At 35.0% G+C, this 24,995-nt stretch overlaps 1 protein-coding gene across 5 annotated transcripts in view; it reads left to right on the forward strand.

The window, feature by feature from the left end:
- IPO11 (importin 11) overlaps positions 1 to 24,995 on the forward strand; it is a 191,967-nt gene that overhangs the window by 97,877 nt on the left and 69,095 nt on the right. For all 5 annotated transcript variants that reach the window (XM_015536575.2, XM_042987619.1, XM_042987616.1 and 2 more), the window contains exons 22-26: positions 104 to 180; positions 7,969 to 8,048; positions 8,425 to 8,505; positions 20,838 to 20,933; positions 21,858 to 21,971. In XM_015536575.2, the coding sequence (XP_015392061.1) occupies positions 104 to 180; positions 7,969 to 8,048; positions 8,425 to 8,505; positions 20,838 to 20,933; positions 21,858 to 21,971 (448 nt within the window). The remainder of the gene's footprint in view (positions 1 to 103; positions 181 to 7,968; positions 8,049 to 8,424; positions 8,506 to 20,837; positions 20,934 to 21,857; positions 21,972 to 24,995) is intronic.

Genomic DNA, 24,995 nt, shown 5'->3' on the forward strand with positions numbered 1-24,995 from the left:
ATTTTTCTTTCTTCCTTTAGATGGGACAGTTTTTTAGTAAGTTGTATTGTTAAGAGCTTAATGGCTATAGAAAGAGATTCAGCTATTTGTTTTTTCTTCCTAGGTTAGTGACTTTGGAAAACAGCCCATGTGTTACACCGGAGTTGCTTCGCATATTTCAGAATATGTCCCCCCTTCTTGGTATGTATTAAAATGTAAACTTAATACTGTTTTTGAATGCAGCCCTCCTTTGGGGCCTTATTGGGTGACTTTAAAAATTTTTTTTTTTTTTAACGTTTATTTATTTTTGAGACAGAGAAAGACAGAGCATGAACAGGGGAGGGTCAGAGAGAGGGAGACACAGAATTTGAAACAGGCTCCAGGCTCTGAGCTGTCAGCACAGAGCCCGACGCGGGGCTCGAACTCACAGACCGCGAGATCACGACCTGAGCCGAAGTCGGCCGCTTAACCGACTGAGCCACCCAGGCGCCCCTTGGGTGACTTTAAATTATACCTTCCATTTTACACAAGTCCCTGATACTCACAAGTTTAATAGTGTTTTAATAGTTTGTGGATTTTTTTTCCTATATAACTTTGTAAAACCATTTCTACTTTGTGAAGAGTGAACACTAAATTTACTAAATCACTAAAAAAAGTCTTCTTGGAAATCTAATTCTGTGTTTAGTTTTAACTTTGTTAAAATTTCTGTGTTTCATAGCAGATTCTATAAAGTATTTAAAAGACAATATTATAAAACTGCATCTGTATACCGTGGTTTCATCCAGTTTGTTTTACAAAGTGATTTTATGCTGTCAGATTTATGCTATCACAAATGAGCTCTGTACATATTTTTTTTTTCTTTTTTTTAATTCTTAAATTTATTTTGAGAGAGAGACAGTGTGAGTTGGGGAGGGCAGAGACAGGGAGAAAGAGAATCTCAAGCAGGCTCCCAGCTTCCAGCACAGAGCCCAGTGTGGGGCTTGAACTCATGAACCGTGAGATCATGACTTGAGCTGAAACCAAGAGTTGGATGCTTAACTGACTGAGCCCCCATACGTGTTTCTAATTTAGCCTAAGGAAGCAACAATGTGAAGACTGTTAACTACTGGCAAATATTTATTGTTTGTTGATGTGTTACTTATGTATAGAGATGTGACATCATGAAGCTTAGTGTTCTTTTTGTCTTTTAAGGTTTATTTTGTGAGAGAGAGAGCATGCGAGCAGGGGAGGGGCAGAATGAGAGGGAGAGAGAGAATCCTGAGCAGGCTCTGAGCTGTCGGTGCAGAGCCATTCGTGGGGCTCTAGCTCACAAACAGTGAGATCATGACCTGAGTCGAAATCAAGAGTTGGATGCTTAACTGAGCACCCAGGCACCCTATCCCGAAGATTGATGTTCCTGGAGCATCACTTGTGGCACATGGGATAGGGGAACTGGACACTCTGCAAGGAATGGGGCCTTAGTTTCTTTCAGCCACCTTGAATGAGATCTAATTGTTGTTCTGTTTTTCAATCTGAACATGGATTATGATGATAATTCCCAAGGAAATAAATACTTTTCTGTTAGATATCACTACCATTCACAAGTATGTAGTATTTTACATTGAAAAAATGAATAATTGTTTATGGAGATTTTACTTCGTGAGGGATTTTATCATTGGAGATTCACATTTTTTTTCTTTCCAAGATTTCATTTAAATTCAGGTTGGTTAACATTCGGTGTAGTATTGGTTTCAGGAGTAGAATTTAGTGATTCATCACTTACATATGACACTCGGTGCTTGTCACAACTGCCGACCTTAATGCCCATCACCTGTCTAGACCATCTGCCCACCCATCTCCCCTCCAGCAACCCTCAGTTTTCTGTATTTAAGAGTCTTTTAGGGTTTGCCTCTCTGTTTTTATCTTATTTTATTTTTCCTTCCCTTCCCCACATATCATCTGTATTTTTTCTTAAATTCCACATGTGAGTGAAATCATATGATATTTGTCTTTCTCTGACTGACTGACTTCAGTTAGCATAATACAGTCGAGTTTCATCCACATCAACTCATGGAGTAATACAAGGATTGTATACGGTGCTATTTAGTTGCCTTTCTGGTTCTTTTCCAGTCTGTAAAATACTATCATTTATTTATAAAATGTAAAAATTTTTTTCCATTCATAGTATTCTTCAAGCATCTTTAATTCCTTCATTAGAACTTTGTATACACTAACTGAATATTGTCAGGAGAGGGCATTTATGGCAATATCTGAAGACTTTTTTCTGGGAACTTATTTGTAGTGAGCAGTTTTATTAGAGGCAGAAATATTGAGGTACAATGATGCACTGGAAAAGTAGATAAACTTTTTGAAAGTATCAACAAATGTGGATTAAAACACTATTAAAACTGATTAGAAAACATCTCATTTGCTGGGTGGTATTAGTGGGCAGATAATATAACTAGTCCTTTGTGTTTTTTTCTGAGATCTTCTGTTATCCTGTTCTTCATATAAATCTCAAATAATACCAAAATACCCATTGTTTTCCATTATAGAGCCACTTGCCATTTATCATAAAGTGTCCTTATAAAAATGTTGAAAAAATTCCCAAAGATGAAGACTGTGTCAATAGACCACTTATTGCTAGTCTTGTAAGAAAAGTTGTGTCTGTCTTTAAGACACCACAGAGAAATAGAGTGGGAATCCTTTCATTTCCCTTAACTCTGGCAGAGGCCTTTTAGCTCTATTCTTCCTAACTTGGAGACCACATACAGTGCCATTCTGGGTAATCCACAGTTGTTCTTTATATTTGACCGAGGAATAGAAACCTCAACTGGAGCCATTATCAACGTTGTCATGAACAGGATTCAGACATTTTCCTTTATGGATATCTTCCTAAGTAAAAATGGCTGACTCCTGTTCACGACAAAGTGGATAGTCACAGTGATTTCACTTTACCTGTGTTCTTTGACCCCAAATTCAGCATACCTGACCTTTACAGTATAGCAGGAGAAGGGTTGGTACACTGGAAAAAGAGACATAAAAGCATTGACTAACCCTACTGTGATTTTATGACAGTATTTTGAGTGTAGATTTAGGTAAACACTATGGTACAGTTTACCATAGAAAGCTTTGTAGTTGATGCATAGTCTTTCCAAATCAGTAAGGACTTCTCTGTGTTAAGAACATTCTCTGGCACATACTAAAGATTATTTAAGTATTTTGCAATTATATGTGTTACTGTTAATATTACTGTTGTTTTAAAAGAAAAGCTAACCAACCTTTTTAGAATTTGTTACTTAACTGGATCAAAAACTAGTGAAATTGTAGAGCACCTGGGTGGCTTAGGCGGTTAAGCATCTGACTCTTGATTTCAGCTCAGATCATGATCTCACTATTGGTGAGATCAAGCCCTGCCTTGAGTTCAGTGCTGACAGCACTGAGCCTTCTTCGGATATTCTCTCCCCCACCGCCCCCACTCTCTCTCTCTCTCTCTCTCTCTGTCCCTCCCTCCCTCCCTCCCTCCCTCCCTCCCTCCCTCTGCCTCTCCCTCTCCCTGCCTCTCCCTCTCCCTGCCTCTCCCTCTCCCTGCCTCTCCCTCTCCCTGCCTCTCCCTCTCCCTCTCCCTCTTTCCCTCCCTATCTGTTGCTCTCCCCCACCCACCAAGAGTACTCATACATGCACTCTCTGTTCCTCCCCCACAAACGCACGCCCTCTCTCTGAAAATGAGTAAACATTGTTTAAAAAAGATAGTGAGATTTCATCCTTGTGATATTGATATTTGATGTAAACTTTTTTAATTTTCAAAAGTTTTAAAAATTCTGTATTTTACAGATAGTAGCAGTGAATATAGATGATATAGATGCTTTTGAATTAGTTTATTCCCTGCTTTTCTCTTTGAAAGCAAATATTATGTGTAATTTGTTTTATGTATTATGGTATGTATATTTGGTTTGGTAATATGAAGAAATCATGTTTACACGTTTAGTAACCTTGACATCAGTGTTAACTTTTTTTTTGAGTATTGTAAAACTAATTTCCACATACAGCATTTTGCATATACATTCTTTTATATGAGGTTTAAAATTTACTTTGAAGTCCAACCAGAGTATTAATTTTAATCATTTAAGAATACAGATCAAAAGAAAACTTGCTTATCTTATCAGTGAAAACACATTCTTTCTTTTTATATCTGTGATTTTTATTTATTTAAAAAAATTTTTTTTAACGTTTATTCATCTTTGAGAGACAGAGTAAGACAGAGCATGAGCGGGGAAGGGGCAGAGAGAGGGAGACACAGAATCCGAAGCAGGCTCCAGTCTCCGAGCTGTCAGCACAGAGCTCAGTTCGGGGCTCGAACTCACAAACTGCGAGATCATGACCTGAGCCAAAGTCGGATGCTCAACTGACTGAGCCACCCAGGCGCTCCAATATCTGTGATTTTTAAAAAGTTACTTAGTCAATATGATAGCTATTACATTTTTATAAGTAGAAATAAAGCTATTGGCAGGAATTTTCTCATTTTCATTTAAAATCCATAAAACCAACAATATTGAATATTATTAGATGTTTAAGTTAATGGTTTTTAAGATATGTTAATTAAGTGTGAATAAATCCAGGGCTAAAATTCATTTTATATCCTTTTTCCTAAATATATGTAGAATCAGAGGAATTTAAAGTAGAACCAGAGGCTATAATTAAAAGTAATTCAGATAATGTAGTTCTAAAGGCTTGTTTTTAAAATCCTTTAAATCTATTTTATAGTGTTAACTTAGTATTCTCATTACTTACAAGATACATATCTGACTGGCTCTTGTCCATGTTACCATAAATGTCAAACTAATGTTCCTTGACCCATCAAATTTTTCTCCTGGTAACTTGCTTTCTAATTTGGAAGGGACTTTTCCCTCTCTAACTTCATGATAATGTAGGCTCTTTTACACATTTTAGCCCTCATATATTATCACAACTTGAAATAAAAAGAAATTGTGATAGTCACATTTCCAAACATAAACATTAAGTAGTATGGTTAGAGTTTTCTACTCAATTTTATTAACATTATTCAATAATTTGTTCTCTTTGTCCTATTACAGAGACTTTAAGAAAATAAATAAAACATAACATGAAGGTGCAGATTACAGGAGCAAAAGAATAGAGGGGGTAAAAAAAAGGATTTGCAGAGTATAAATTATAATTAGACTAATAGATACAAATCATACATGGACATAGCACAATTAGATACTATGGGTCAGAGATTTGCCTCTGATTTCATTCACAAGCTATGAGAGAAACACTTGACCACTTAAGTTAGGCGTTTTCAGTGTGGACACTGTTGACATTTTGGGTCAGGTCATTTTTTGCTTTGAGGTGCTGTCATGTGCATTGTAGGAAGCTTAGTTGCCTCCTTAACCTCATTCCACTAGACAGTTGTAATAACCAGAGTTTCCAGCCCTTGCCATGTATCTCCTGGGAGGGCAGTAGCCCCTGCTTGATAGCATTTGATTTAAATTATTCACAGGGTCTGAAAGTAAATACAGGGCACCTGGGTGACTCAGTCGGTTGAGTTTCCAACTCTTGATTTCAGCTCAGGTCATAATCCCAAGGTTTTGGGATTGAGCCTTGCTTGGGATTCTCTCTCTCCATTTGCTCCTCTCTCCTCGGGTGTGCTCTCTCTTTATATGTATATAAAATAAAACAAATAAAATAAATACGATCTCTTGCATGGTTGAAGTATGGCTCTTTTTTTTTATTAAAAAAAATTTTTTTAACCTTTATTTTTGAGAGTGAGGGAGGGAAAGAGCAGTGGGAGAGGGCTAGAAAGGGGGAGACGGAGGATCTGAAATCGGCTCTGACACGGTGAGCACAGAGCCTGACGCGAGGCTCGAACTCACAAACCATGAGATCGTGACCTGAGCTGAAAGCAAGAGTTGGATGCTTAACTGACTGAGCCACCCAGGCACCTTAAAGCATAGCTCCTTCTGATATTAGACTGGACAGTAATTTTTCTTCAGAGTGTCCGTAGGAACTCATGGATATAATGAATAACATTTGTTATACTTTAAACTAGATAAATTTATTAATTTTAAGTGTATTTTTAATGTCAGTATTTAATACTTGCTGATAATAGCATGTCCTAGAAAATTCAGTCAAAGCTAACCTTGGCATGATAGAGGCATGGAAAACAGTATGAAGTGAACTAGTCACTTGAGTGTTTGCCTCTCTAGATGCACCCAGGAATAGTGTTTAAAGTGTCTGCAAGAAGAGATGGACACTGTGGTTTTGGAAATTAATCCTTCTTAAATATTGTTCCCTTCATCGTATATATTGATAAGATTTTAGATGTCAGTGATTTAGAAATTACATTCCCTGATGTGCCTGTATTGTGGCCTTTTTAAGCTCTTATTTAAGCAAGACCTTTCTGCCTTACTTGTAATCATTGCCCATCTCTTTTTCAGGGTGGTCTGCTAAACAGTGTGCCCAAGTCCAGACTTGACTTTCTCCTTGAGGAGAAAAAGACAATGAATTTCTTGTAAGAATTATTTTATCCAGGGGTGCCTTGAGTGGCTCAGTCGCTTAAGCGTCCTACTCTAGGTTTTAGCTCAGTTCATAATCTCACCGTTTGTGAGTTCGAGCCCCATGTTGGGCTCTGTGTTGATAGCTCAGAGACTGCTTGGGGTTCTCTCTCTCCCTCTCTCTGTGCCCCTCCTCTGCTCCCACGTTCTCTCTCTCAAAATAAATAAACTTTAAAAAACAACAACAACAACAGCTTTATCCAATATAAAGGCGTGCTCCTTTATCCAGAGATTTTGTCATCTTACGTGAAAAATATTTAGATGATAGCTTTTATTATTTCTATGTCTTTTCATTAGTATGGTAACAATTTCATCCATCTCTGTCCCTTCCACTTTTTTCATTTTAAACTGGTCTGTTGAATCCTAAAGTATGTACTGAATGTGCCTTTAAAAGACGTTTTGAGCTGGAAGTAAGATGGTCCGATACTTTTGAAAGTACATGGGAAGTTCTCATCCAAATAGAATGTCTTCTCACTTTGCTAGGATGGGAATTAATTGAGTGCCAGAGCCTAGGCCAATATTTTGTCAGAAAAAAAAATCTTTTTTAATCGTATTGTAAGTAGAATTTTGAAAATATTAGCAACAAAGAATGGCAGATGTTAAAAGTAGATTTTGGGGTCATGTTTTGATCTGTATAATTATATACATAAGATCTGTAGTCTGTTGTATTATACGTGATAAGATGTAAAATAACACTATGAACATTTGATGATATACAATTTTAATAAAATAGCTTTCTACTCGAATAGCTAAAACACAATATCCTTGTGCTATTCTGGTAGTTACAGTTTTTTAAATTTATTTATTTTGAGAGAGAGAGCTTGCATGAGCAGGGTAGGGACTGAGAGCGGGGGAGAGAGAGAATCCAAGCAGCCTCAATGCCATCAGTGTGGAGCCCAATGTGGGGCTTGAACCCATTAACTGAGATCATGACCTGAACTGAAATCAAGAGTTAGACGCTTAATGGACTAAGTCACCCAGGTGCCCCTGGTAGTTACATTTTAAGAACATCTTTTATGTGTAAGTTCTTATAGGGGAGGAGATTTGAAGATGATCAAGGATTGAGAATTATCTAAATGGTTTAAGTTTTTGGAGTGTAACAGGGACTCTTTCCATAAGTAGGGCACTAGCAGTAGAAATGTAGTTTGAAACAAAAGGTTGGTTCATTTGGTTACATAATTCTTTTCTGAAGGGAAAAAAAGCCTGGTCCTTAATATCTTTTTCTGAATTGTTTTAACTAGTGGAGGTGTAAGAGAAAGTACTCAGGTATAGGTTGATGTCAGTTTTTAGATAGCTATCTATATCTTAGTAGTCTGAATAGCACTCAGAAAAGATTTGTAAAGAAGGGTATATAACTTAGTTCTAAATAAATTGTTTCATTTAAACTGATTGTGAACATTGAATTAATTTGTTCTTTTTCAAATAAATTTATTGGCAGAACTAAGTTCAGAAAACCTCAGAACCTGCTTTAAGATCATCAATGGTTATATCTTTTTATCATCAACAGAATTTCTACAGGTATGGTTTAGTAGTTTCTGCGTTGTAAAAATTTATGTAGTTATTTGATTGTTGCTCATTTGAAATCAAGAGGTACCTTTTACAAATTTTAAAGATCGCTCTATTACTTTAAAGAGAGAAAAAAACTTTGTAAGCCCTGTAAGGCAGATAGGATGCAGATAAATGTATCCTTATATTTCTGTAAAAATCAGTAAAGCAGTGAACTGTATTTTTATTTTCTAAGCTTTTCCTTCTTAAGAGTTCTAATTGAAACTTTATATGATTAGACCTTAAGTATATAATGCACAAATAGGTGATAGTTCCACATTGAATTTTTGCCTTTTTTAATACTGCAAATGTATTCATATGTATATTTTGACTTCTGATTGAATTTCAGACATACGCAGTAGGTCTATGTCAATCCTTTTGTGAGCTGCTAAAGGAAATTACTACTGAAGGTCAAGTTCAAGTGCTCAAGGTATTGTCCTCTGTTAAATGAATATTGTAAGTTTTCCATCTGTATTTTGCAAAATTGGACCTTCATTTGGGTTTGGATGATTGGCAAGAAGAGTACTAGACAGTTTTTTCTTTTAAAGTTATTTAATTTCTCTGACACCTCTGAACCAGGGATCTCAAACTTGAATGTGCATACAGATCTCCTGAGGATGTTGTTAAAATGCAGATTCCACGTTTCTGACAAGGTCCCTGCTGATGGGACCTTAATCAAGGCCCATTCCTCCTCCCCCATTCTGAAACCTTACTTTGTGTAGCAAGGCTTTAAAATGTTTATGAATTGTAAACATATATTGGTGGCATGTGATACGTCTCACTGCTCCAGTTGGTTAGCCTACTTTTAGAAAGAAATTTTATTATTATAATTTAGAACTTTTAATTTGTGTTGGCTATCATAGTTACACTACTAACTTGTATCGATTGTGTATAATTTACAATGAATATCAAATCATTGTGTTGTATACCTGAAAGTAATGTATGTTCTATGTCAGTTATACCTCAATTAAAAAAAAAAAAAACTTTAAAAATAAACTGAGTTAATCTTTATGCCTTATATCTTTCCAGGTTAAAGATCTTTGTACGTTGCATATAATTTTGTATAATTAAGAACAGGCTCCGAGTTGTATATATTTATGTACTTAAGATATAACTAGTTTCAAATATATATATTTATAAACACATATGTGTTTATAAATATATAGTGAAATATATATATTTATAAACACATATGTGTTTATAAATATATAGTGAAATATATCTTTACATGTACATGTATGTGTGTGTATATACATAACGTTCACATGTGCTCTGTTTGTACTTCACAAGAATGTATATCCCCTTTTTATCCCCCTCATTTCTTAGCTGTGTTCTAGATCAGATACGGTCAGATATGCGAGATGGTTAGGTGAAGTGTTAATTATCATAACAAAGTATGATTTATTGTATGGAAACCATGGCATTTATTTAGGTCCTAAAAACTATATGATTTCCCCCCAGTGAAATAAAAAGTGTTTGCTCAAAGAGGTCCATTTTAAGAAAGGTACAATTGACCCTTGAATAAGGCAGAGGCTTAAGTTCGTGATGCTCTGCACATTTGAAAATCCAGGTTTAACTTCTGAGTCCCCATAAACTTCTAATAAACCCTGCTGTTAACCAAAAGCTTATGTAAATAATCCATTAACACGTGTGTTTTAAGTTTATCTGTATTATATACTGTATTCTTAAAGTAAGGCAGAGAAAAAATGTTATTATGGAAATCATATGAGATAAAATGAAAAGACATGAGAAAATGCATTTACTGTACTGAAAAAATCTGCATAAAAGTGGAACTGCACTCTTCAAACCCATGTTGTTCGAGAGTCAGCTGTATGTAACTAATGAAAGTAATTGTCATACTAATCCACAGTGTAAATTATGGGGGCGTACTAAGCGGGTAAATGTGCAGATGGTAAAATCCTCTGTATTAACCACTGTGATAGCTGCTATGCATCGAATAAGAGTAATTATCAGTGTGAATTTACTGAAGCATCATAATATTTAAAGTGTTCTTCAGACATTTATTGTATACACGCACTTATAAAACTCCAGATATCCATGTTAATATGCTTATTGATTTTACTTTCATATTGGTTGCATTTGATATCTTTGGTGATTATTCATTTATTCACCAAATGGGTCAGCAAACTTTCTGTAAAGTACCAGATAGTAAATATTTTAGGGTTTGTGGGCCCATAGAGTCTTTGTCTCAACTATTTGTATCTGCCATTATAGAATTGAAAGCAGTTATAAATGATATGTAATTGAATAAGTGTGGCTGTATTCCAGTAATGCTTTATTGATAGGGTTATGGTTCATGGGCATAGTGTGCCAACCCTTGGTATTGGTATTTATTGCTTTCTTCTACTAGGCATAGGTGATAGGAAAACAGTTTCTGCTTTTAACTCATTTTGTTGGAGGTGAGTGGCAAGTAAACAAAACAGTCCCTATTCAGTGTTATTTAAATAGTGGCTTTGCATTAGAGGTATCTCAAAAGTTTAGTAGAGGTTATGGTTTCCAGATAAAACACAGTTTTTTTATTTGCAAATTATGGCAACCTAGGTTAGGATGAATTAGACAAATACCAAGTTAAATATCACAAAGAAGTGAGAAAGACTAAGAACAGAGAAAATACTGTGATGATTGTCTATTGAAGGTGAAGATAATGGTGGTATTTAAAACATATAGTAACTATAAATTGGAAGGTGTCCTATGCCGTAGTACTGAGGGTTTCACTTATCAGATGATCAGACAAGGGAGGTACCGGATCATATCATTAAGGACTATATATATTTCCCAGGGCCACTATAACAAAGTACCACAGTGTGGGTGACTTACAACAATAGAAGTCAACGTATAATAGTAATTACGTTTCTCATAGGGTTCTACGTACCAGAAGTCTAAAATCAAGATGTTGGCGTGGCCATGTTCTCTCTGGACTCAGGGAGAGAGTATGTTCCATGTTTTTGTCTTAGCTTTTGGTGATTGCCAACAATCTTTGGCTTCCTTAGTTAGTGCATGCATCATTTCAATCTCTGCCTTCCATTGTCACTTGACATTCTCCTTATATCTCTTTTTTCTCTTCTAGTAAGAATACCAGTCATAATGGATTATGGGTCTATCCTAATTGTATCATCTTAACGTATTTATATCTGCAAAGACCCTGTTTCCAACTAAGGTCACATTCACAGGTGCCTAGGATTAGAACGTATTTTTTTGGCAGGAGCAATTCAACCTGTAACATTTACTGTTAAAAAGATGTCTTTTGTGTGTGGAGATGCAGCAAGGAGAACTTGACCTGAGTGTTTTGTAGATGAAAGTGACCCAATAGAAGGAAGGATGGCTCCAGATGATAGAAGGGATTGGGATTTCGAATCTAGAGCGTTTGTGGAAAGATTAGCTTAAAGGGGGGGGGGGGCAGGAGTTTGTTTTCTGAGAGAGTTGGCAAAATGGCAATAATAGAAGATGTAGATAATAATATTAGGTGAGAAGTGTAGCAAACTGACATGTGACCTTGGTGTTTTCAGTCAAAGAAGAGACAAGGTTAGAGCTGCCTGATGCCTGTCACTCTTGAGGCAGAGATATAATTGCAAGATGATGTGTATATTTGTACTTTCTGGCGGGGTGGGGGGCTATGAGTATTATTCATCTGACCATTCTTAAATGAATTACACATTGCTGATGTTAAAATAGATACAAATGGTTCATTTATATATTAGAACAATGTCTTTAGGCTTTAAGAGAATTCTTATACTATAGAAAGGCTTTTAACAGGAGTTGAAATAAGAAGATCTTTGGTTAATTCTGATTCTTCACACAAAGTCCCTTTATCAAACGCATTATTTTCTTCATCGCACTGTCCAATTTTTGCTGCTCTGGATTTGAAATCACTATAGAAACTGAAAGCCAAGATAATGTTGTAAAATAAAAATAGGGCAAATAGAACAAAAATATGGCAGAACTCTGGTTTTAATTTCATATTTATTTTCTTTTTTAGTATAGGGTTAAAGGGTGAGAATGTGAGCCACAGTTGGAAAAGAAGCATGGGGCTCTGAAGGGGTAATTATAGGAATCTGTGGCTTATAGAGACCCTGGATGCCTGAGGCCTGGTCTGCTGCCATGTGTTTTCTCAGTCCTCATTCCCACTACTTTCAAAGGATTCTCTCAGCTGCAAAGATTTTAAGTAACACTGGACATGTTGTGTACAAAAATGTTCTTGCGAATTTTTAATGCATTTATGCCCTTACCAAACTGATGTAGCAGCAATATATAATTTTACTGAGAAACTTCATCTGTCTTAGGTAATCCTAGCCTCATCTTTTGCCTGGGTGATAATTTCTTCCCTAGAACTAGAAGATATTTAAAAAAAAAAAAAAAAGTCAACACTGGGCCTTAATTCTACCTGAGGAAAAAATGACTGGCAATATAGGAGTGAAAGAAATTTGAAAGGAAATTGCCTTCTCATTTTGATGGTATCTTTATAGATTTCTCCCTCTCTCTCTCTCTCTCTCTCTCTCTCTCTCTCTCGGAGTGTGTGTGTGCGTGTATCTATCTTTCTCCTCTAGGAGACTAAGCTTTTCCATGGTCCTAACTTCAATAAATTATGTATTCTCTTTTCTCTGAATGCATACAGTGTGTTTTGGAAGCAAGGGAATCCATAATTCTTACGTTAAGGATTGCACAGTGATTATCCCTATGTCCAGCAGAAATACCAGCTGAAACATACCAACATTCCCTCTTGGCCTGTGCTTTGCACATCCATCTGGAGTATATTCTGGGCCTAACTTCTCTCATTTGTTAATGTAAGGAGTTGTGCCACATGAAATTTTAATAATTTGTAACTGCATTATCTGAAGTCCTCTGTGCTAAATTTTAATGGATATATTTTAAGTGGTTAAGAAAAGAAGTTGTTTCTTAGTTTTAAACACCTCCCAAAAAATTTGAATTGGAATGTTTTTGCTTTTTCCTGCTTTGTCGTGGTATTAATAATTTCTGAAGGACAAATTGTTCTGAGCCATATGGAATGGGTATTGTGAAATTCATTTGAAAAATGATGCAGATTTTTAGGATGTGTCATAAGGGGAATGTTGACTATTTTTAATTCTATTCTTAACGAAATAATATAATTAAAGCGGTCTAGCATGGTGGGTGAGACTCCAGATTGAAGTGAAACTTGCCAGGGTTGGAATATTGGCCCTGCTCCTTCACAGCTGTGGAAGGTGAGCAGGTTACTGTGTTCCTCACTTTCCGTCTTGAAAATGGGCAGGAAAACTACCTGTATCCTAGAGTTGAGAGGAGGATCACATGAGCGTACATGTGTGAAGAACTCACCACAGTGCCTACCATGTAATCAGGTAGTATAAGTGTTGGCTATTTTTACCTAATTATATAATTAAGTACTCGTCCGATATCTCCCTTTGGAGAAAGTTAGGCTACCAAACTTGTAGGCCATATAATTCATTTGGTTAAGATTTTTGGCTGTAAGAAAACCAAAACAAACCAAGTTATTCCACCTCTTCTATTGAACATTTCTTCTAAATAAGTGTTTATTTAAAGTAAAAAATACATTAGTTAAAACTTCAAAACCAAGGCTATTTACACAATGATAAAGCTTCATTTTTTATCAAGAATTATATATCTCAGCTGGCTCTTTGAAATTAATTTTATTTAATTCTTTCTGGCTTTCCAAAATAGTAGCATAGTCTTTTAAAAAATTTTTATTGTGGAAATTACCAAATTTACTAGAAAAAAATTTCTTTGCCTCTCCTTTTTCCTTTCATGTGAAAGGTGATATCACTATTGGTTTTTTTATTAAAAAAATTTTTTTTAATGTTTATTTTTGAGAGAGAGAGCGCAAGTGGGACAAGAGCAAAGAGAGAGGGAGACACAGAATCTGAAGCAGGATCCAGGCTCTGAGCTGTCAGCACAGAGCCTGACACGGAGCTGGAACTCAGGAACTGTGAGATCATGACCTGAGCTGAAATCGGACGCCCAGCAATTGACTGAGCCATCCATGTGCCCCTGATATCATTGTTTCTTAATTGTACCTAATAATATTTGATTTAGTAATTCAGCACAAATCAGTTATCATGCAAGTGTACGTTAAAATATTTGTACCATTTAACAAAAGTTAAAGATTAAACCAGTTTCTTCGGACATACAGCGACAGGAGTTCCTTGATAGGATATGAGTACTTGAATTAAAAATTGGCCATCTCATACAACATTTAACACTATTTTTGTGTAAACATTGCTATAACTAAACCTGTGTATTTTATTTGAAATCTCAGAGGCTAGATCTTATTTAATTGACGATAAATACTAGGAGTTTGGCAACTAGGAATAAATTCTTTGTGTTTTTTAAATGAAGGAATATTTTAGGACAATGGTGCTTTTATGCCTGTACCTGAAAACTGAGAGAGTTCTCAAAATTTTTGTCATTTTCCTATTCTCAGAGTTCCAGTAAAGCTATAATAATATTTAATATTAGCTCATTATTTTCATTTTTAATACCTCTAAGATACTGTTTCTTAATATAGTAAGCCATATAACATTTTTAATACATTTTTGGCTAAATGTCACTGTTACACTAATTTCTGACACTATCTAGAAGTAGCTGCTTTATTCTTTGAAGCAGAAAATTATAATGTTACAAAAATTGGCTAGAGAGACAAGTATACCTGCTTTAGAAGCAAATGTTTAAGAGCAAAAATAGACTTTATTATATTTTGTGACTCAGAACAAGTTATCTAGGTGATACAATTCTAAAAATACTCAAATTTGAATTACTAACCTCTCTTTAATTTGAAATTTGTCTATATGAATACATATCATTTTGAGTTTAGAAACTCTCTTGTCATGGTCTTATCAACCAGTAATGAGTCATGTTGCTTTCATTCACTGTAGTAAGACTTAAGATGGCACAAATATTTTTAAGGTATAATTTATTCTGTAATAATAATAATAATAATAATAATAGATCTAATATTAACATATATACTACACATTGCTAAGCACATAACAGTCCTCACATAAACTTATGATGATAGTACTGGTTTTTTTCCCCATTTTACAGATGAGAAATTAAATCACAAAGAGGTAAATACTTTGTCCAAGGTCACACACCTAGTAAGTATTGGATCTGTAATATAAACATAGGCATTCTGACTTGAGGATCCATGCCTTTAACCACTGTGTTTGCAGTGTAAGCCTAAAACAAGAAAATGGTTTGAGTGGAAGATACCAGCTAAAAGCCTGCATTTTTTTGACAGATTTAAAAAATATAGTCTGTTCCAAGTATATTCAGAAAAGGGATGGATTAAAACCAAAGTGTAGAAGTTTAATTTATAATAGCAGAATGATAAAAAATAATTAGTAATAGGTAATTAGGTGATTGGAGATACCCCAGCTTATTAAACCACATGGAAAAGTACTGTGCAGCTTAAAAAGGAATGAAGATGACCTCTGTATAATAGTGTTCAAATGATTTTGAGATTATAAGCGACGACTAGTGTCTGGAATTTTCTTGTTTCAAGAGTACAACATACAGAACAATGGACAAATAAACCAAATTAATAAAGGTGGTTATGGAGTGGGAAGAGGGAGAGAGGGTAAAAGGTAGATCTTTCAGGTTGTATGCCTGTTGTTTGCTTTAGGTTTTGGAGTCAAATAGATGCTTTACAGGATTTAAAATAATAAAGCAGAAGTAGTTCCTAAAGATCAAAAACAGGTAAAACATTTGCATCTATTATTATGTTGGTGCCATAGCCATCTGAGAAGAATATTTCAAGTAACTTTAGTACATAGTATTTTACATGTGTATCCCTGGTGGGATACAATATTAGACCAAAAAGAAACACTCGGAAATTATAAATTGCGTTCAACAGTGTTATTGTCATTAGTAATTATTAGTATGGTTATTTTGAAACCTGTAAGTATATATGTAGAATCTTGTATTTATTAGTAAGAAACAAGTTAATGTTATTACAATCTGAGATTTTTCACTGTAAGAGAAAGATGGAAATACAAAATCAAAGAATTTATGTCAAACACTATAATGTTAGCTGGAGTTGGTGAATTTATGGTGTATACTTTTCAGAAGAGAAAACATTTCTTAAAGCTGTCTAAGGGAAAGACCTAGAAGCAGTGTTAATCCAGTGGCATAGATTGTGGCATAGAATCCTAGAACATAGATTGTGGCCTGTAAATGTTGTTTCCTGCTGGTTGGCTCCAGAGTTGAGACAAGAGATACTCAAGATAAAATGGAGAGATCTCTTTGTGTCAGAAGGAAGAGAAGGTGGGAGTCTATGAAAAGGATACAGGAATCAATTTGAAGGAGCTCCTACTTGGCTAATGATGGGACAGTTTGAGCATCAGAATAAAACTGAACTGATTAAAACACATCACACAAGCTAGAATTCCTGAGAACATAATGATTCCCCTCCTAAGAAGAGTAAGTTATGATTTAAATTCTATTAATATCTGTATATTACCTTATTTTAAAGTATCTTTGATTACTTTAGTTGTCTTTAGAGTTATTTTCTTCTGTTTGGCCATCTGTGTGTACCTGCATTTCACTTGATATATACAGAATTGTTTATTACCCCTGAAATCATTAGATGGATTTTTCAAATTTTTTTTAGAATGGAAGGCAGTGCTGCTGATCAAAATGTTCGGAAGGATTTTGATCCTAGGTTTATAGAGGTGCCTTCTTCAGTGGAAATAGTCATAATTTGAGCTCTGTGGCTTTTAAGTCAAAACTGCTTTATCTTACTTGGAAAGTGGACTGTGAAATGTCATGTGTGGAAGTTAAAAAGGACCATTCCATGGATTTTCACTTCTGAGGTTCATCATGTCCACAATAAAACCTCATTATTATTAGCAGGACCACAATTGTACCATTGGTCAAACATGAAAACTAGGATTAATTCCAGACTTTTTCACCTTTGGTTAACTTGTTCAATTGGTTTTCTAAATCTTATCAGTTCTATTTTTTAAATTTTCTCTTGATTCTGTTTCACAATCCCTGCTCCAAGTCTCATAATAGCATTTTGGTACATAATTTTTCAGAAACAACCTCATCTTCCATAGCTATGGTTCCTAACCTTTTTGAATACAAAGATTCCATTTTAGTCCTGAAATATTTGTGTGTCCTTTATGCAATAGTAACTGTCTTTATATATAAAGAAAATGCATACTGACGGCTGGTTTGTACTGAATGATACATTTAAGTGAATTTATACTTTGAAAATCATAACGATCTAAATGTGTGATTACTCCTTTTCTGCACACGCTTCTGTAATCTTTGGAATTAATAATTTTTTTGGTGTAATTTTTTATATGCACTACTTTCTTTGCCAGTAGTTTATGCTCAATACATTCAGATGCTTTGACCCATCAGGTATTTTATTACTTTAATTTTCTTGATGAAGTCTCTTCCAGAGCTATCCTCACTCCCCGGCCTTCCTCTTCTGCCCCAGGCTTGTAGCTGCTTCTTGTTCCCGGTATCCCGAGATTTTACAATGATGTGCCTTGATGTCAGTTGATTTTAATTTATTGTACTAGGCACTACTGGGGTCTCCTAGTCTGGAAACTCTTTTAGAGCCTTTCAAGATAATACACTGTCTTCCATGGGGAGAGAGATGGTCAGTTGCCCAAGATGTGCAGATTTGGGAATATCGGGCAATCTGTTCCATAAATAGACTTTCAGTCAGTCTTAGTTTTAGCTTTTTCTATACTCTATTTTCCAAAGGAGATTCTGCTAATTTCTGTGGGTTTTGATGAGAGGTAGCAAGAAGATAGATGGTGTAAATTAAGTTGCTTCTCCACTCTGTCCATTGCAACCTTAGGTTTTTAGCTCTTTGTGACCTGATAAGTCAATTACTTTTTTAATTTTTTCTTTGTGTCTTCCAGTGTTCATCTCTCATCCCGTGGTCCTTTTAAAATTATGCTCCTTCCCTTTAAAATCCTTGTACTGTAATCATAGCAGAGTATCAGGAGGGAATGAAGTTATATGTTTGTCTAACATCAGCAGATGATTTATTTTCCATTCATAGCTAAAGTAGAGATTTGGTGGTAGCATCTACCTCTGAGATTCTCGCAGTTTACTAGTTTATCTACATATTTCCCCATCTTTATTCCAAATCTCTCTCTCTTTTTTTAAATACACTTTATTGTGGTTAGATTGAATTATCTTCAGAATTTCATCTCTGGTTGCTTTTAATCAGGAGCTGTGATATCTTTTATCCTACGTCTCTTAGTAGATAGAATATTGCTTGGCCCACAGAGTTTTTGTATTTTTAAACTTTTCTTTGGACATTCCCTTTACTTCTTGCTCAAAATTAGAGCATCCATGGGTACTATTTGCTAATCCTGACAATGTTTCAAAATGCATGGAGATGTATTTGATTGTGATCGTGTTTGGAGTATGCTCTTGGCAGATAATGAACAGAAACCAGAGATGCTAAAAGCCCCTCAATGCATGGAGTAGTCCTGAACAGTAAATCCTTATCCCACTCAGAATGTCAGTCATCACGTTTGAGAAATAATGCTACAAGTTTTAAGGGCAGCTTGGCTCTGCCTTGAGTCTACTACCTGCCCACAAACCTCTCAAATGGTGTCTGGTTTCATTCTTACCTCTCCAGCAGTGGTACTATAAGCATGGGAAATTCCTTCTTGGTCCTCATTGCTGCTTCCTGACTATTGCCCTTCTTGCTCCCTAAAAAATATAACAAAAGTAAACAAACAAAAAATCTCACTCTACTTTGAATTTCATGCTACCTATCTTTGTTATAGAGGGAACCCATTTCACTCACACTTCAAAATTTTCACCTGTAACAATCAGTGTTGATGATTGGTAACTTACATAATTATATTATAAATGAAATAAGATTATTTCTCACTTAATAAATATACAGTATGTATGCAACAAGCCTTTTTTGTCTAATTTATTGATAAACTTGGAAGGTGGATTCACCTTTGGAGAGTGAGTATAGTTTTTATTAACTTCCCTTTTCTTGCTTAAAAGCCAATACTTTTAAAAATAATTAACATACATTATTTAGGTATATAATATAATGATCTAGTAGTTCTGCACATGACTCCGTTCTCAGCATGAAAAGTGTACTCTTAATCCCCTTCACCCTATATCACACACCTTCCCACCTACCACCTCTGGTAACCACCAGTTCTCTGTATTTAAGACTATTTTTTTGGCTTGTCTCTTTTTTTCTTTGTAAACTATTTTGTTGCATAAATTCCACACGAGTGCAATCATATGGTATTTGTCTTTCTCTCACTGACTTATTTCATATAGCATAATACCCTCTAGATCCATCTGTGTTGTTGCAAATGGCAAGAGTTCATTCTTTTTTATGGCTGAGTAATATTCCATTGTATATCTGTACCACATCCTTTTTATCTTTTCATCTGTGGATGGCCACTTGAGTTGCTTCCGTATCTTGGCTATTGGAGATAATGCTAGAATAAACATAGAATAAAGCGTATGTCTTTTTGAATTAGTGTTTTCATTTTCTTTGGGTAAATAGCTAGTAATGGGTTACTGAATCATAAGGTACTTCTAGTTATAATTGTTTGAGGTCGCTCCATACTGTTTTCCACACGGCTGCACCTGTTTGCAATCCCACCAACTGTGCAACAGGGTTCCTTTTTCCCCACATCCTCAGTTATTTTAGCCATTTTTTGGGTGTGACATGATACCTCATTTTGGTTTTAATTTTTATTTCCCTGATGATGAGTGATACTGAACATCTTTTCATGTGTCTGTTGGCAATGTATATGTCTTCTTTGGAAAAATACCTATTTGTCATCTCATTTTAATCAGATTATTTGTTTTTTGGGGGTGGTGGTGGTATTGCATTGTCTGTTATTTATATGTCTTGGATATTAATCCCGTTTCAGATACATTATTTGCAATTATCTTCTTACACTTGGTAGATTGTCTTTTTGTTGTTGATGGTTTCCTTTGCTGTGCAAAACCTTTTTATTTTGGTGTAGTTCCAATGCTTGCATTTTGCTTTTGTTTCCCTCACCAAAGGAGACTCAAGTGTTTCTACAGCAGACGTCTAAGACATTACTGCCTATGTTTCTTCCAGGAATTTTATCGTTTTGGATCTCACATTTAGGTCTTTAATCCATTTTGAGTTTGTTTCTGTATATGGTGTAAGAAAATGATCCAGTTTCATTCTTTTGCATGTAGCTGTTGAGTTTTCCCAGTACCATTTGTTGAAGAGACAGTCTTTTTCCCATTGCATATTCTTGCCTCCTTTGTTGAAGATTAATTGACCATATAATTATGGGTTTATTTCTGTGCTTTCTGTTCTCTTCCACTGATTTATGTGTCTGTTGTTGTGCCAGTGCCATACTGTCTTAATTACTACAAAAAAGCAAACACTTATGAAATGCCTTTTGCTGCCTCTGTTGGTGTGACGTTTTGTAAGGGTTTTTTATAATGCAAATGTGATACATTAACAGAATGATATCTGTTATTAGAATGTGATTAATTATTCTATGTGATATGTGTAGCTGTGTCTATATATTATACACCTTATATCACTTTTTTTATCAAATCGATTTTTAATGGATTGTAAAAGTGCATCTAGTGTTGGAATATTGAATATATCATGTGTTTGTGTATTCTGAGATTTAGCGTGTGTTCTTTAATTCATTGTTTTCTTTACCTGTATTTGCATGAAGCATTTACTTGCATTATTAAGTATTACCAGTATGTCTTTCTGATTTTTAGGTTGTGGAAAACGCCCTTAAAGTGAACCCAGTATTAGGCCCACAAATGTTTCAACCAATTCTACCCTGTGTTTTCAGAGGTATTATAGAAGGAGAGGTAAGATTTTCCTTAAGCTTCTAAGAGTAGTAGTATTGGATTCTAGGATTCTACTTTTTTTCTTTAAGTTTTATGTATGTATGTATGTATTTATGTGTGTGAGAGAGAGAGAGAGAGCGTGCGCGCATGAGTGGGGAGGGGCAGAGACAGAGGGAGAGAAAGAGACTCTCCAGCAGGCTCCACACTGCCAGCACAGAGCCTGACGTGGGGCTCAAGCCCACGGAGCTGCAAGATCATGATCTGAGCCAAAACCAAGAGTCGGATGCTTAACTGCCTGAGCCATCTACTTTTATTTTCCTTCTTCGTTGGAAAAATACTTTTTCTTTATTATTACAGATAAACAGAGACCTTTTCTTATAATTGGAGTGTTTTGAAGTATATCAAGTAATTTTCAGGGTAGTTATCCAACTTTGCATTTTCCTTCTCCACAAAGTATAGCTTTTTTTTTTAAACGTATGTCTCTTATTCATATGCATGTGTATTCATCCACAAAGATTTGAAGCAGAGGAATGGAAAAGAACAGTGCTAGTTGTAGCACTTATTAAATATATGCAAATAATGCTTTTTTTTTTGAAGTCACTCTTTTAAGTTGATCCATGTAACTATGTACTTTTGGAGTATTCACAGTAATATGAATAAATAAGCCATCGGTAAATATTCTTTCTGTGTTTCTGTTTATAATCCATATAACATATATGTAACACATTTATTTGACCTTGTATGACATATATTTAGTAAGTTACTTCAAACTCAGATAATACTGGCACTTTATCCTAAAGAAGGGATTTTGATGTAGAATGTTATTGTATATCCCTGTTGACTGTTACTGTGTCCGTAATTGTTCTTATTTATACTCCTACCTAATTTTGACTCCTACCTATACTCCTGACATAATTTTATGTGTGCTGTCATTTATTTTTACAGAGGTATCCTGTCGTGATGTCAACATATCTTGGAGTTATGGGTCGAGTCCTGCTACAAAATACTAGTTTTTTTTCTTCGCTTCTTAATGAGATGGCACATAAATTTAATCAAGAGGTAAGAATCAGTTTAGTTAAATTAAAGAAATTCAGTCTTTATTCAAATAAGGATTGGAAATAATTTGGTGATATAATTCTATAAAAGTCTTGTAGTATTTAAAATTTTATATTTAAAATCTTTAATAACTTACATTATACCTGTAATTTTGAAGAAGAAGGAAAAAGGAATCTGTGAATGGCAACTGAAATTTACCCTTGTTCTCTTCATAATAGACACTTGTATTCTGCTTAGCCATAGGATGGAATTTTCATTTGTTTATGGTTGCAATTTTTATTTATTCATACTTGAAGCGGAAATACTTGACATAAAATTATTTGCTCTCTTGCAATGTCATGCAGTGAGTTTCCTTCGTAATTATTGTGGGAAATAAGGTTATCAGCAAAAGCTTACTAAAAAAATACTGTAACTGAAACCAGCCACCAGGGCAAGTATGGAATAAGGTTCTTAAGTGAGTTGGTTACTTGAGACTATATACATTATGTTAAAATATGGTTTTTGTGTTTTAGGTCCTTAATCTTTTCAGATTTGTAAGATCCAGAAGGTGGAAAGTACTTGAACGATGTCTTTAGAATGGAGGCAATTTGTAAAATCTCTGTGAAATAAAACAAAGAATAACACATGTGTTATTTCCACTTAAAGGAAATCTAGATCAAGGAAGTGCAAATTTGAGAATGTATATGGCTTTTCCAGAATTTCATTTAGATATTATCACTAGATAATATCTAAATATCATTAGAACTCCTAGCCTTTGTTTAGATGAATAGATACGTAAGATTTTTCATTACCTTCATTAAATTTAGCTGTGATGGGATAATATTAAAACAGTTAAAGGAGTTTATTTAGTTCAGTTCAGCAAAATTTGTTGAGTGATTTTTAAAATAACAGTATATTTAACAACAATATAAGTGTCATGTATTATATTAAATCCTTACAACAACCTATTGAAATAATAGTATTTTTATTTCCATGTCTCATATAAGAAATCTGAGGCTTCCAGAAATTTACGAGCTTGCTTAATTTTACACAACTAGTAAGTGATGGAGTTGCTGTGTATACTCCAGCAACCTAACTTTGGAGCCTCATCTCTCAGTGAACACTCTACACTGCCTCCTATCCATCCTGGATCAGACACTTTTACACTACACACTGGAGACATTTGTTTTGACAAGCTTAGAGTAATCTTAAGGGAGAGAATACTTAAATGGGTAATTTCACAATAATAGTGTGAGCACTATGTTAGAGATGTGTTCATTGTGCTGCGAGAAGAGAGCTGTCTACTACATTTTTTTTCCTTTTTTGTGTGTGATAAAATACATATAAAATTTACCCTCAGTGATTTTTAAGTGTATCGTTCAGTGGTATTAAATATATTCATAATGTTGTACAGTCATCAGCATCATCCATCTTTATAACTCTTCCAGTCTTATAAAATTTGAACCTCTACACCCGTTAAACCATAACTCTCCTAGCTGCTGGCAACCACCATTACACTTTCTATGCCTGTGATTTTGACTACTCTTAAGTACCTCATGTAAATGGAATCATAAAGTATTTGCCTTTTTGTGACTAACTTACATCACTGAGCATAATTTCCTTGTTGTAACATAGGTCAGATTTTACTTTGTTTTTAAGGCTGAAAGATATTCCAATGTATGTGTATGCCACATTTTGCTTATCTGTTCATGCTTGGGTTACTTCCACAATTTAGCTACTGTGAATAAAGCTACTATGAACATGGCTTTACACTTACCTCTCGAAGTCACTGTTTTCACTTCTTTTGGATTGGTATCCTGAAAGTGGAATCCCCGGGCCATATGGTAATTCTATTTTTAATTTTGTGAGGAACCACCATACTCTTTTCCCCAGCAACTGTGCCATTTCAAATTCCTGCCCACTGTGCACAAGGGTTCCAGTGTTTGCCAACACTTGTTGTTTCTGTTTTGTTGTTGTTGTTGTTTTGAGAGTGTTCACCTTAATGTGTGTGAGGTGGTATCTCCGTGTATTTGTGAATGAATAGTGATGTAGACTGATGAATAGTGATGTAGACTGTCTCTTCATATGCTCATTGCCCATTTGTGTTTTTCTTCTTTGAAGAAATGTCTAGTCAAGTTCTTTGCCCTTCATTCAATCAGATTGTGTTTTGTTGTTGAGTTTGAGGAATTATTTATGTGTTCTAGATATTAATTCCTAGATATTATGTGTTTTAGATATTCCAGATAAATGATTTCCAAATATTTTATCCTGTTCTGTGGGTTGCCTTGTTACTTTGCTGATAGCGTCTTTTGCTACACAAAATTTTTAGTTTTCAAGAAGTCCAGTTTGCCTTTCTTTTCCTTTTATTGCCTATGCCTTTCTGCCATATTCGAGAAATCATTGTCAAATCCAACATGGGGAAGCTTTTTTAACTGTGGTTTTTTTTTTTGTTTGTTTTGGTTTTTTTAACGCGGTGCATTAAAAAGTCGTACAGAAAATTTTCTGTAATTTCCTATCTATGTTTCCATGTTATCTCAAATAATCATCATTTAAAAAAAATAGATGAGAAGAAAAGGCCACCTCCACGGTGTTAAATTTCATATTAAAGAGAAATCACAAACAGTGGCTATTGCTGGGACTGTTGGAGCCCGTTGACAGTGTGAAAGATTGAGGAAAGAGCTGTTATTATTGGTTCAGACTTCTTTCATTCCTGGTATTTAGAGCGTAAGCCTTTTATGGAACCCTTCTTATCTTTTCTCTTTTCATTTTTCATGACGAAGAGGGCATTTGTTTTTCCTCAAAGAATTCAACAAAAACATGTCAAGCCATCATGTTTGAGCGTAGAGACGAAGGGAATGAAAGTGAATAAAATAGTATTCCAGTTCAGATGGCTGCTTTTGACTCTAAGCAGTTTTGAAGAACATCAAAAACACATGCAGGAATTAATTAGGGCTAGGCAAATGAATTCCAGTAAATCCAGATAGCTTTGAAGCAAGCAAGGGTTTTGGAGATAGGTTTGTCTCTTCTCAACACTTGAGAACAGTATGA

The sequence above is a fragment of the Panthera tigris genome, chromosome A1 (assembly GCF_018350195.1).
Source record: "Panthera tigris isolate Pti1 chromosome A1, P.tigris_Pti1_mat1.1, whole genome shotgun sequence".
NCBI lineage: Eukaryota > Metazoa > Chordata > Mammalia > Carnivora > Felidae > Panthera > Panthera tigris.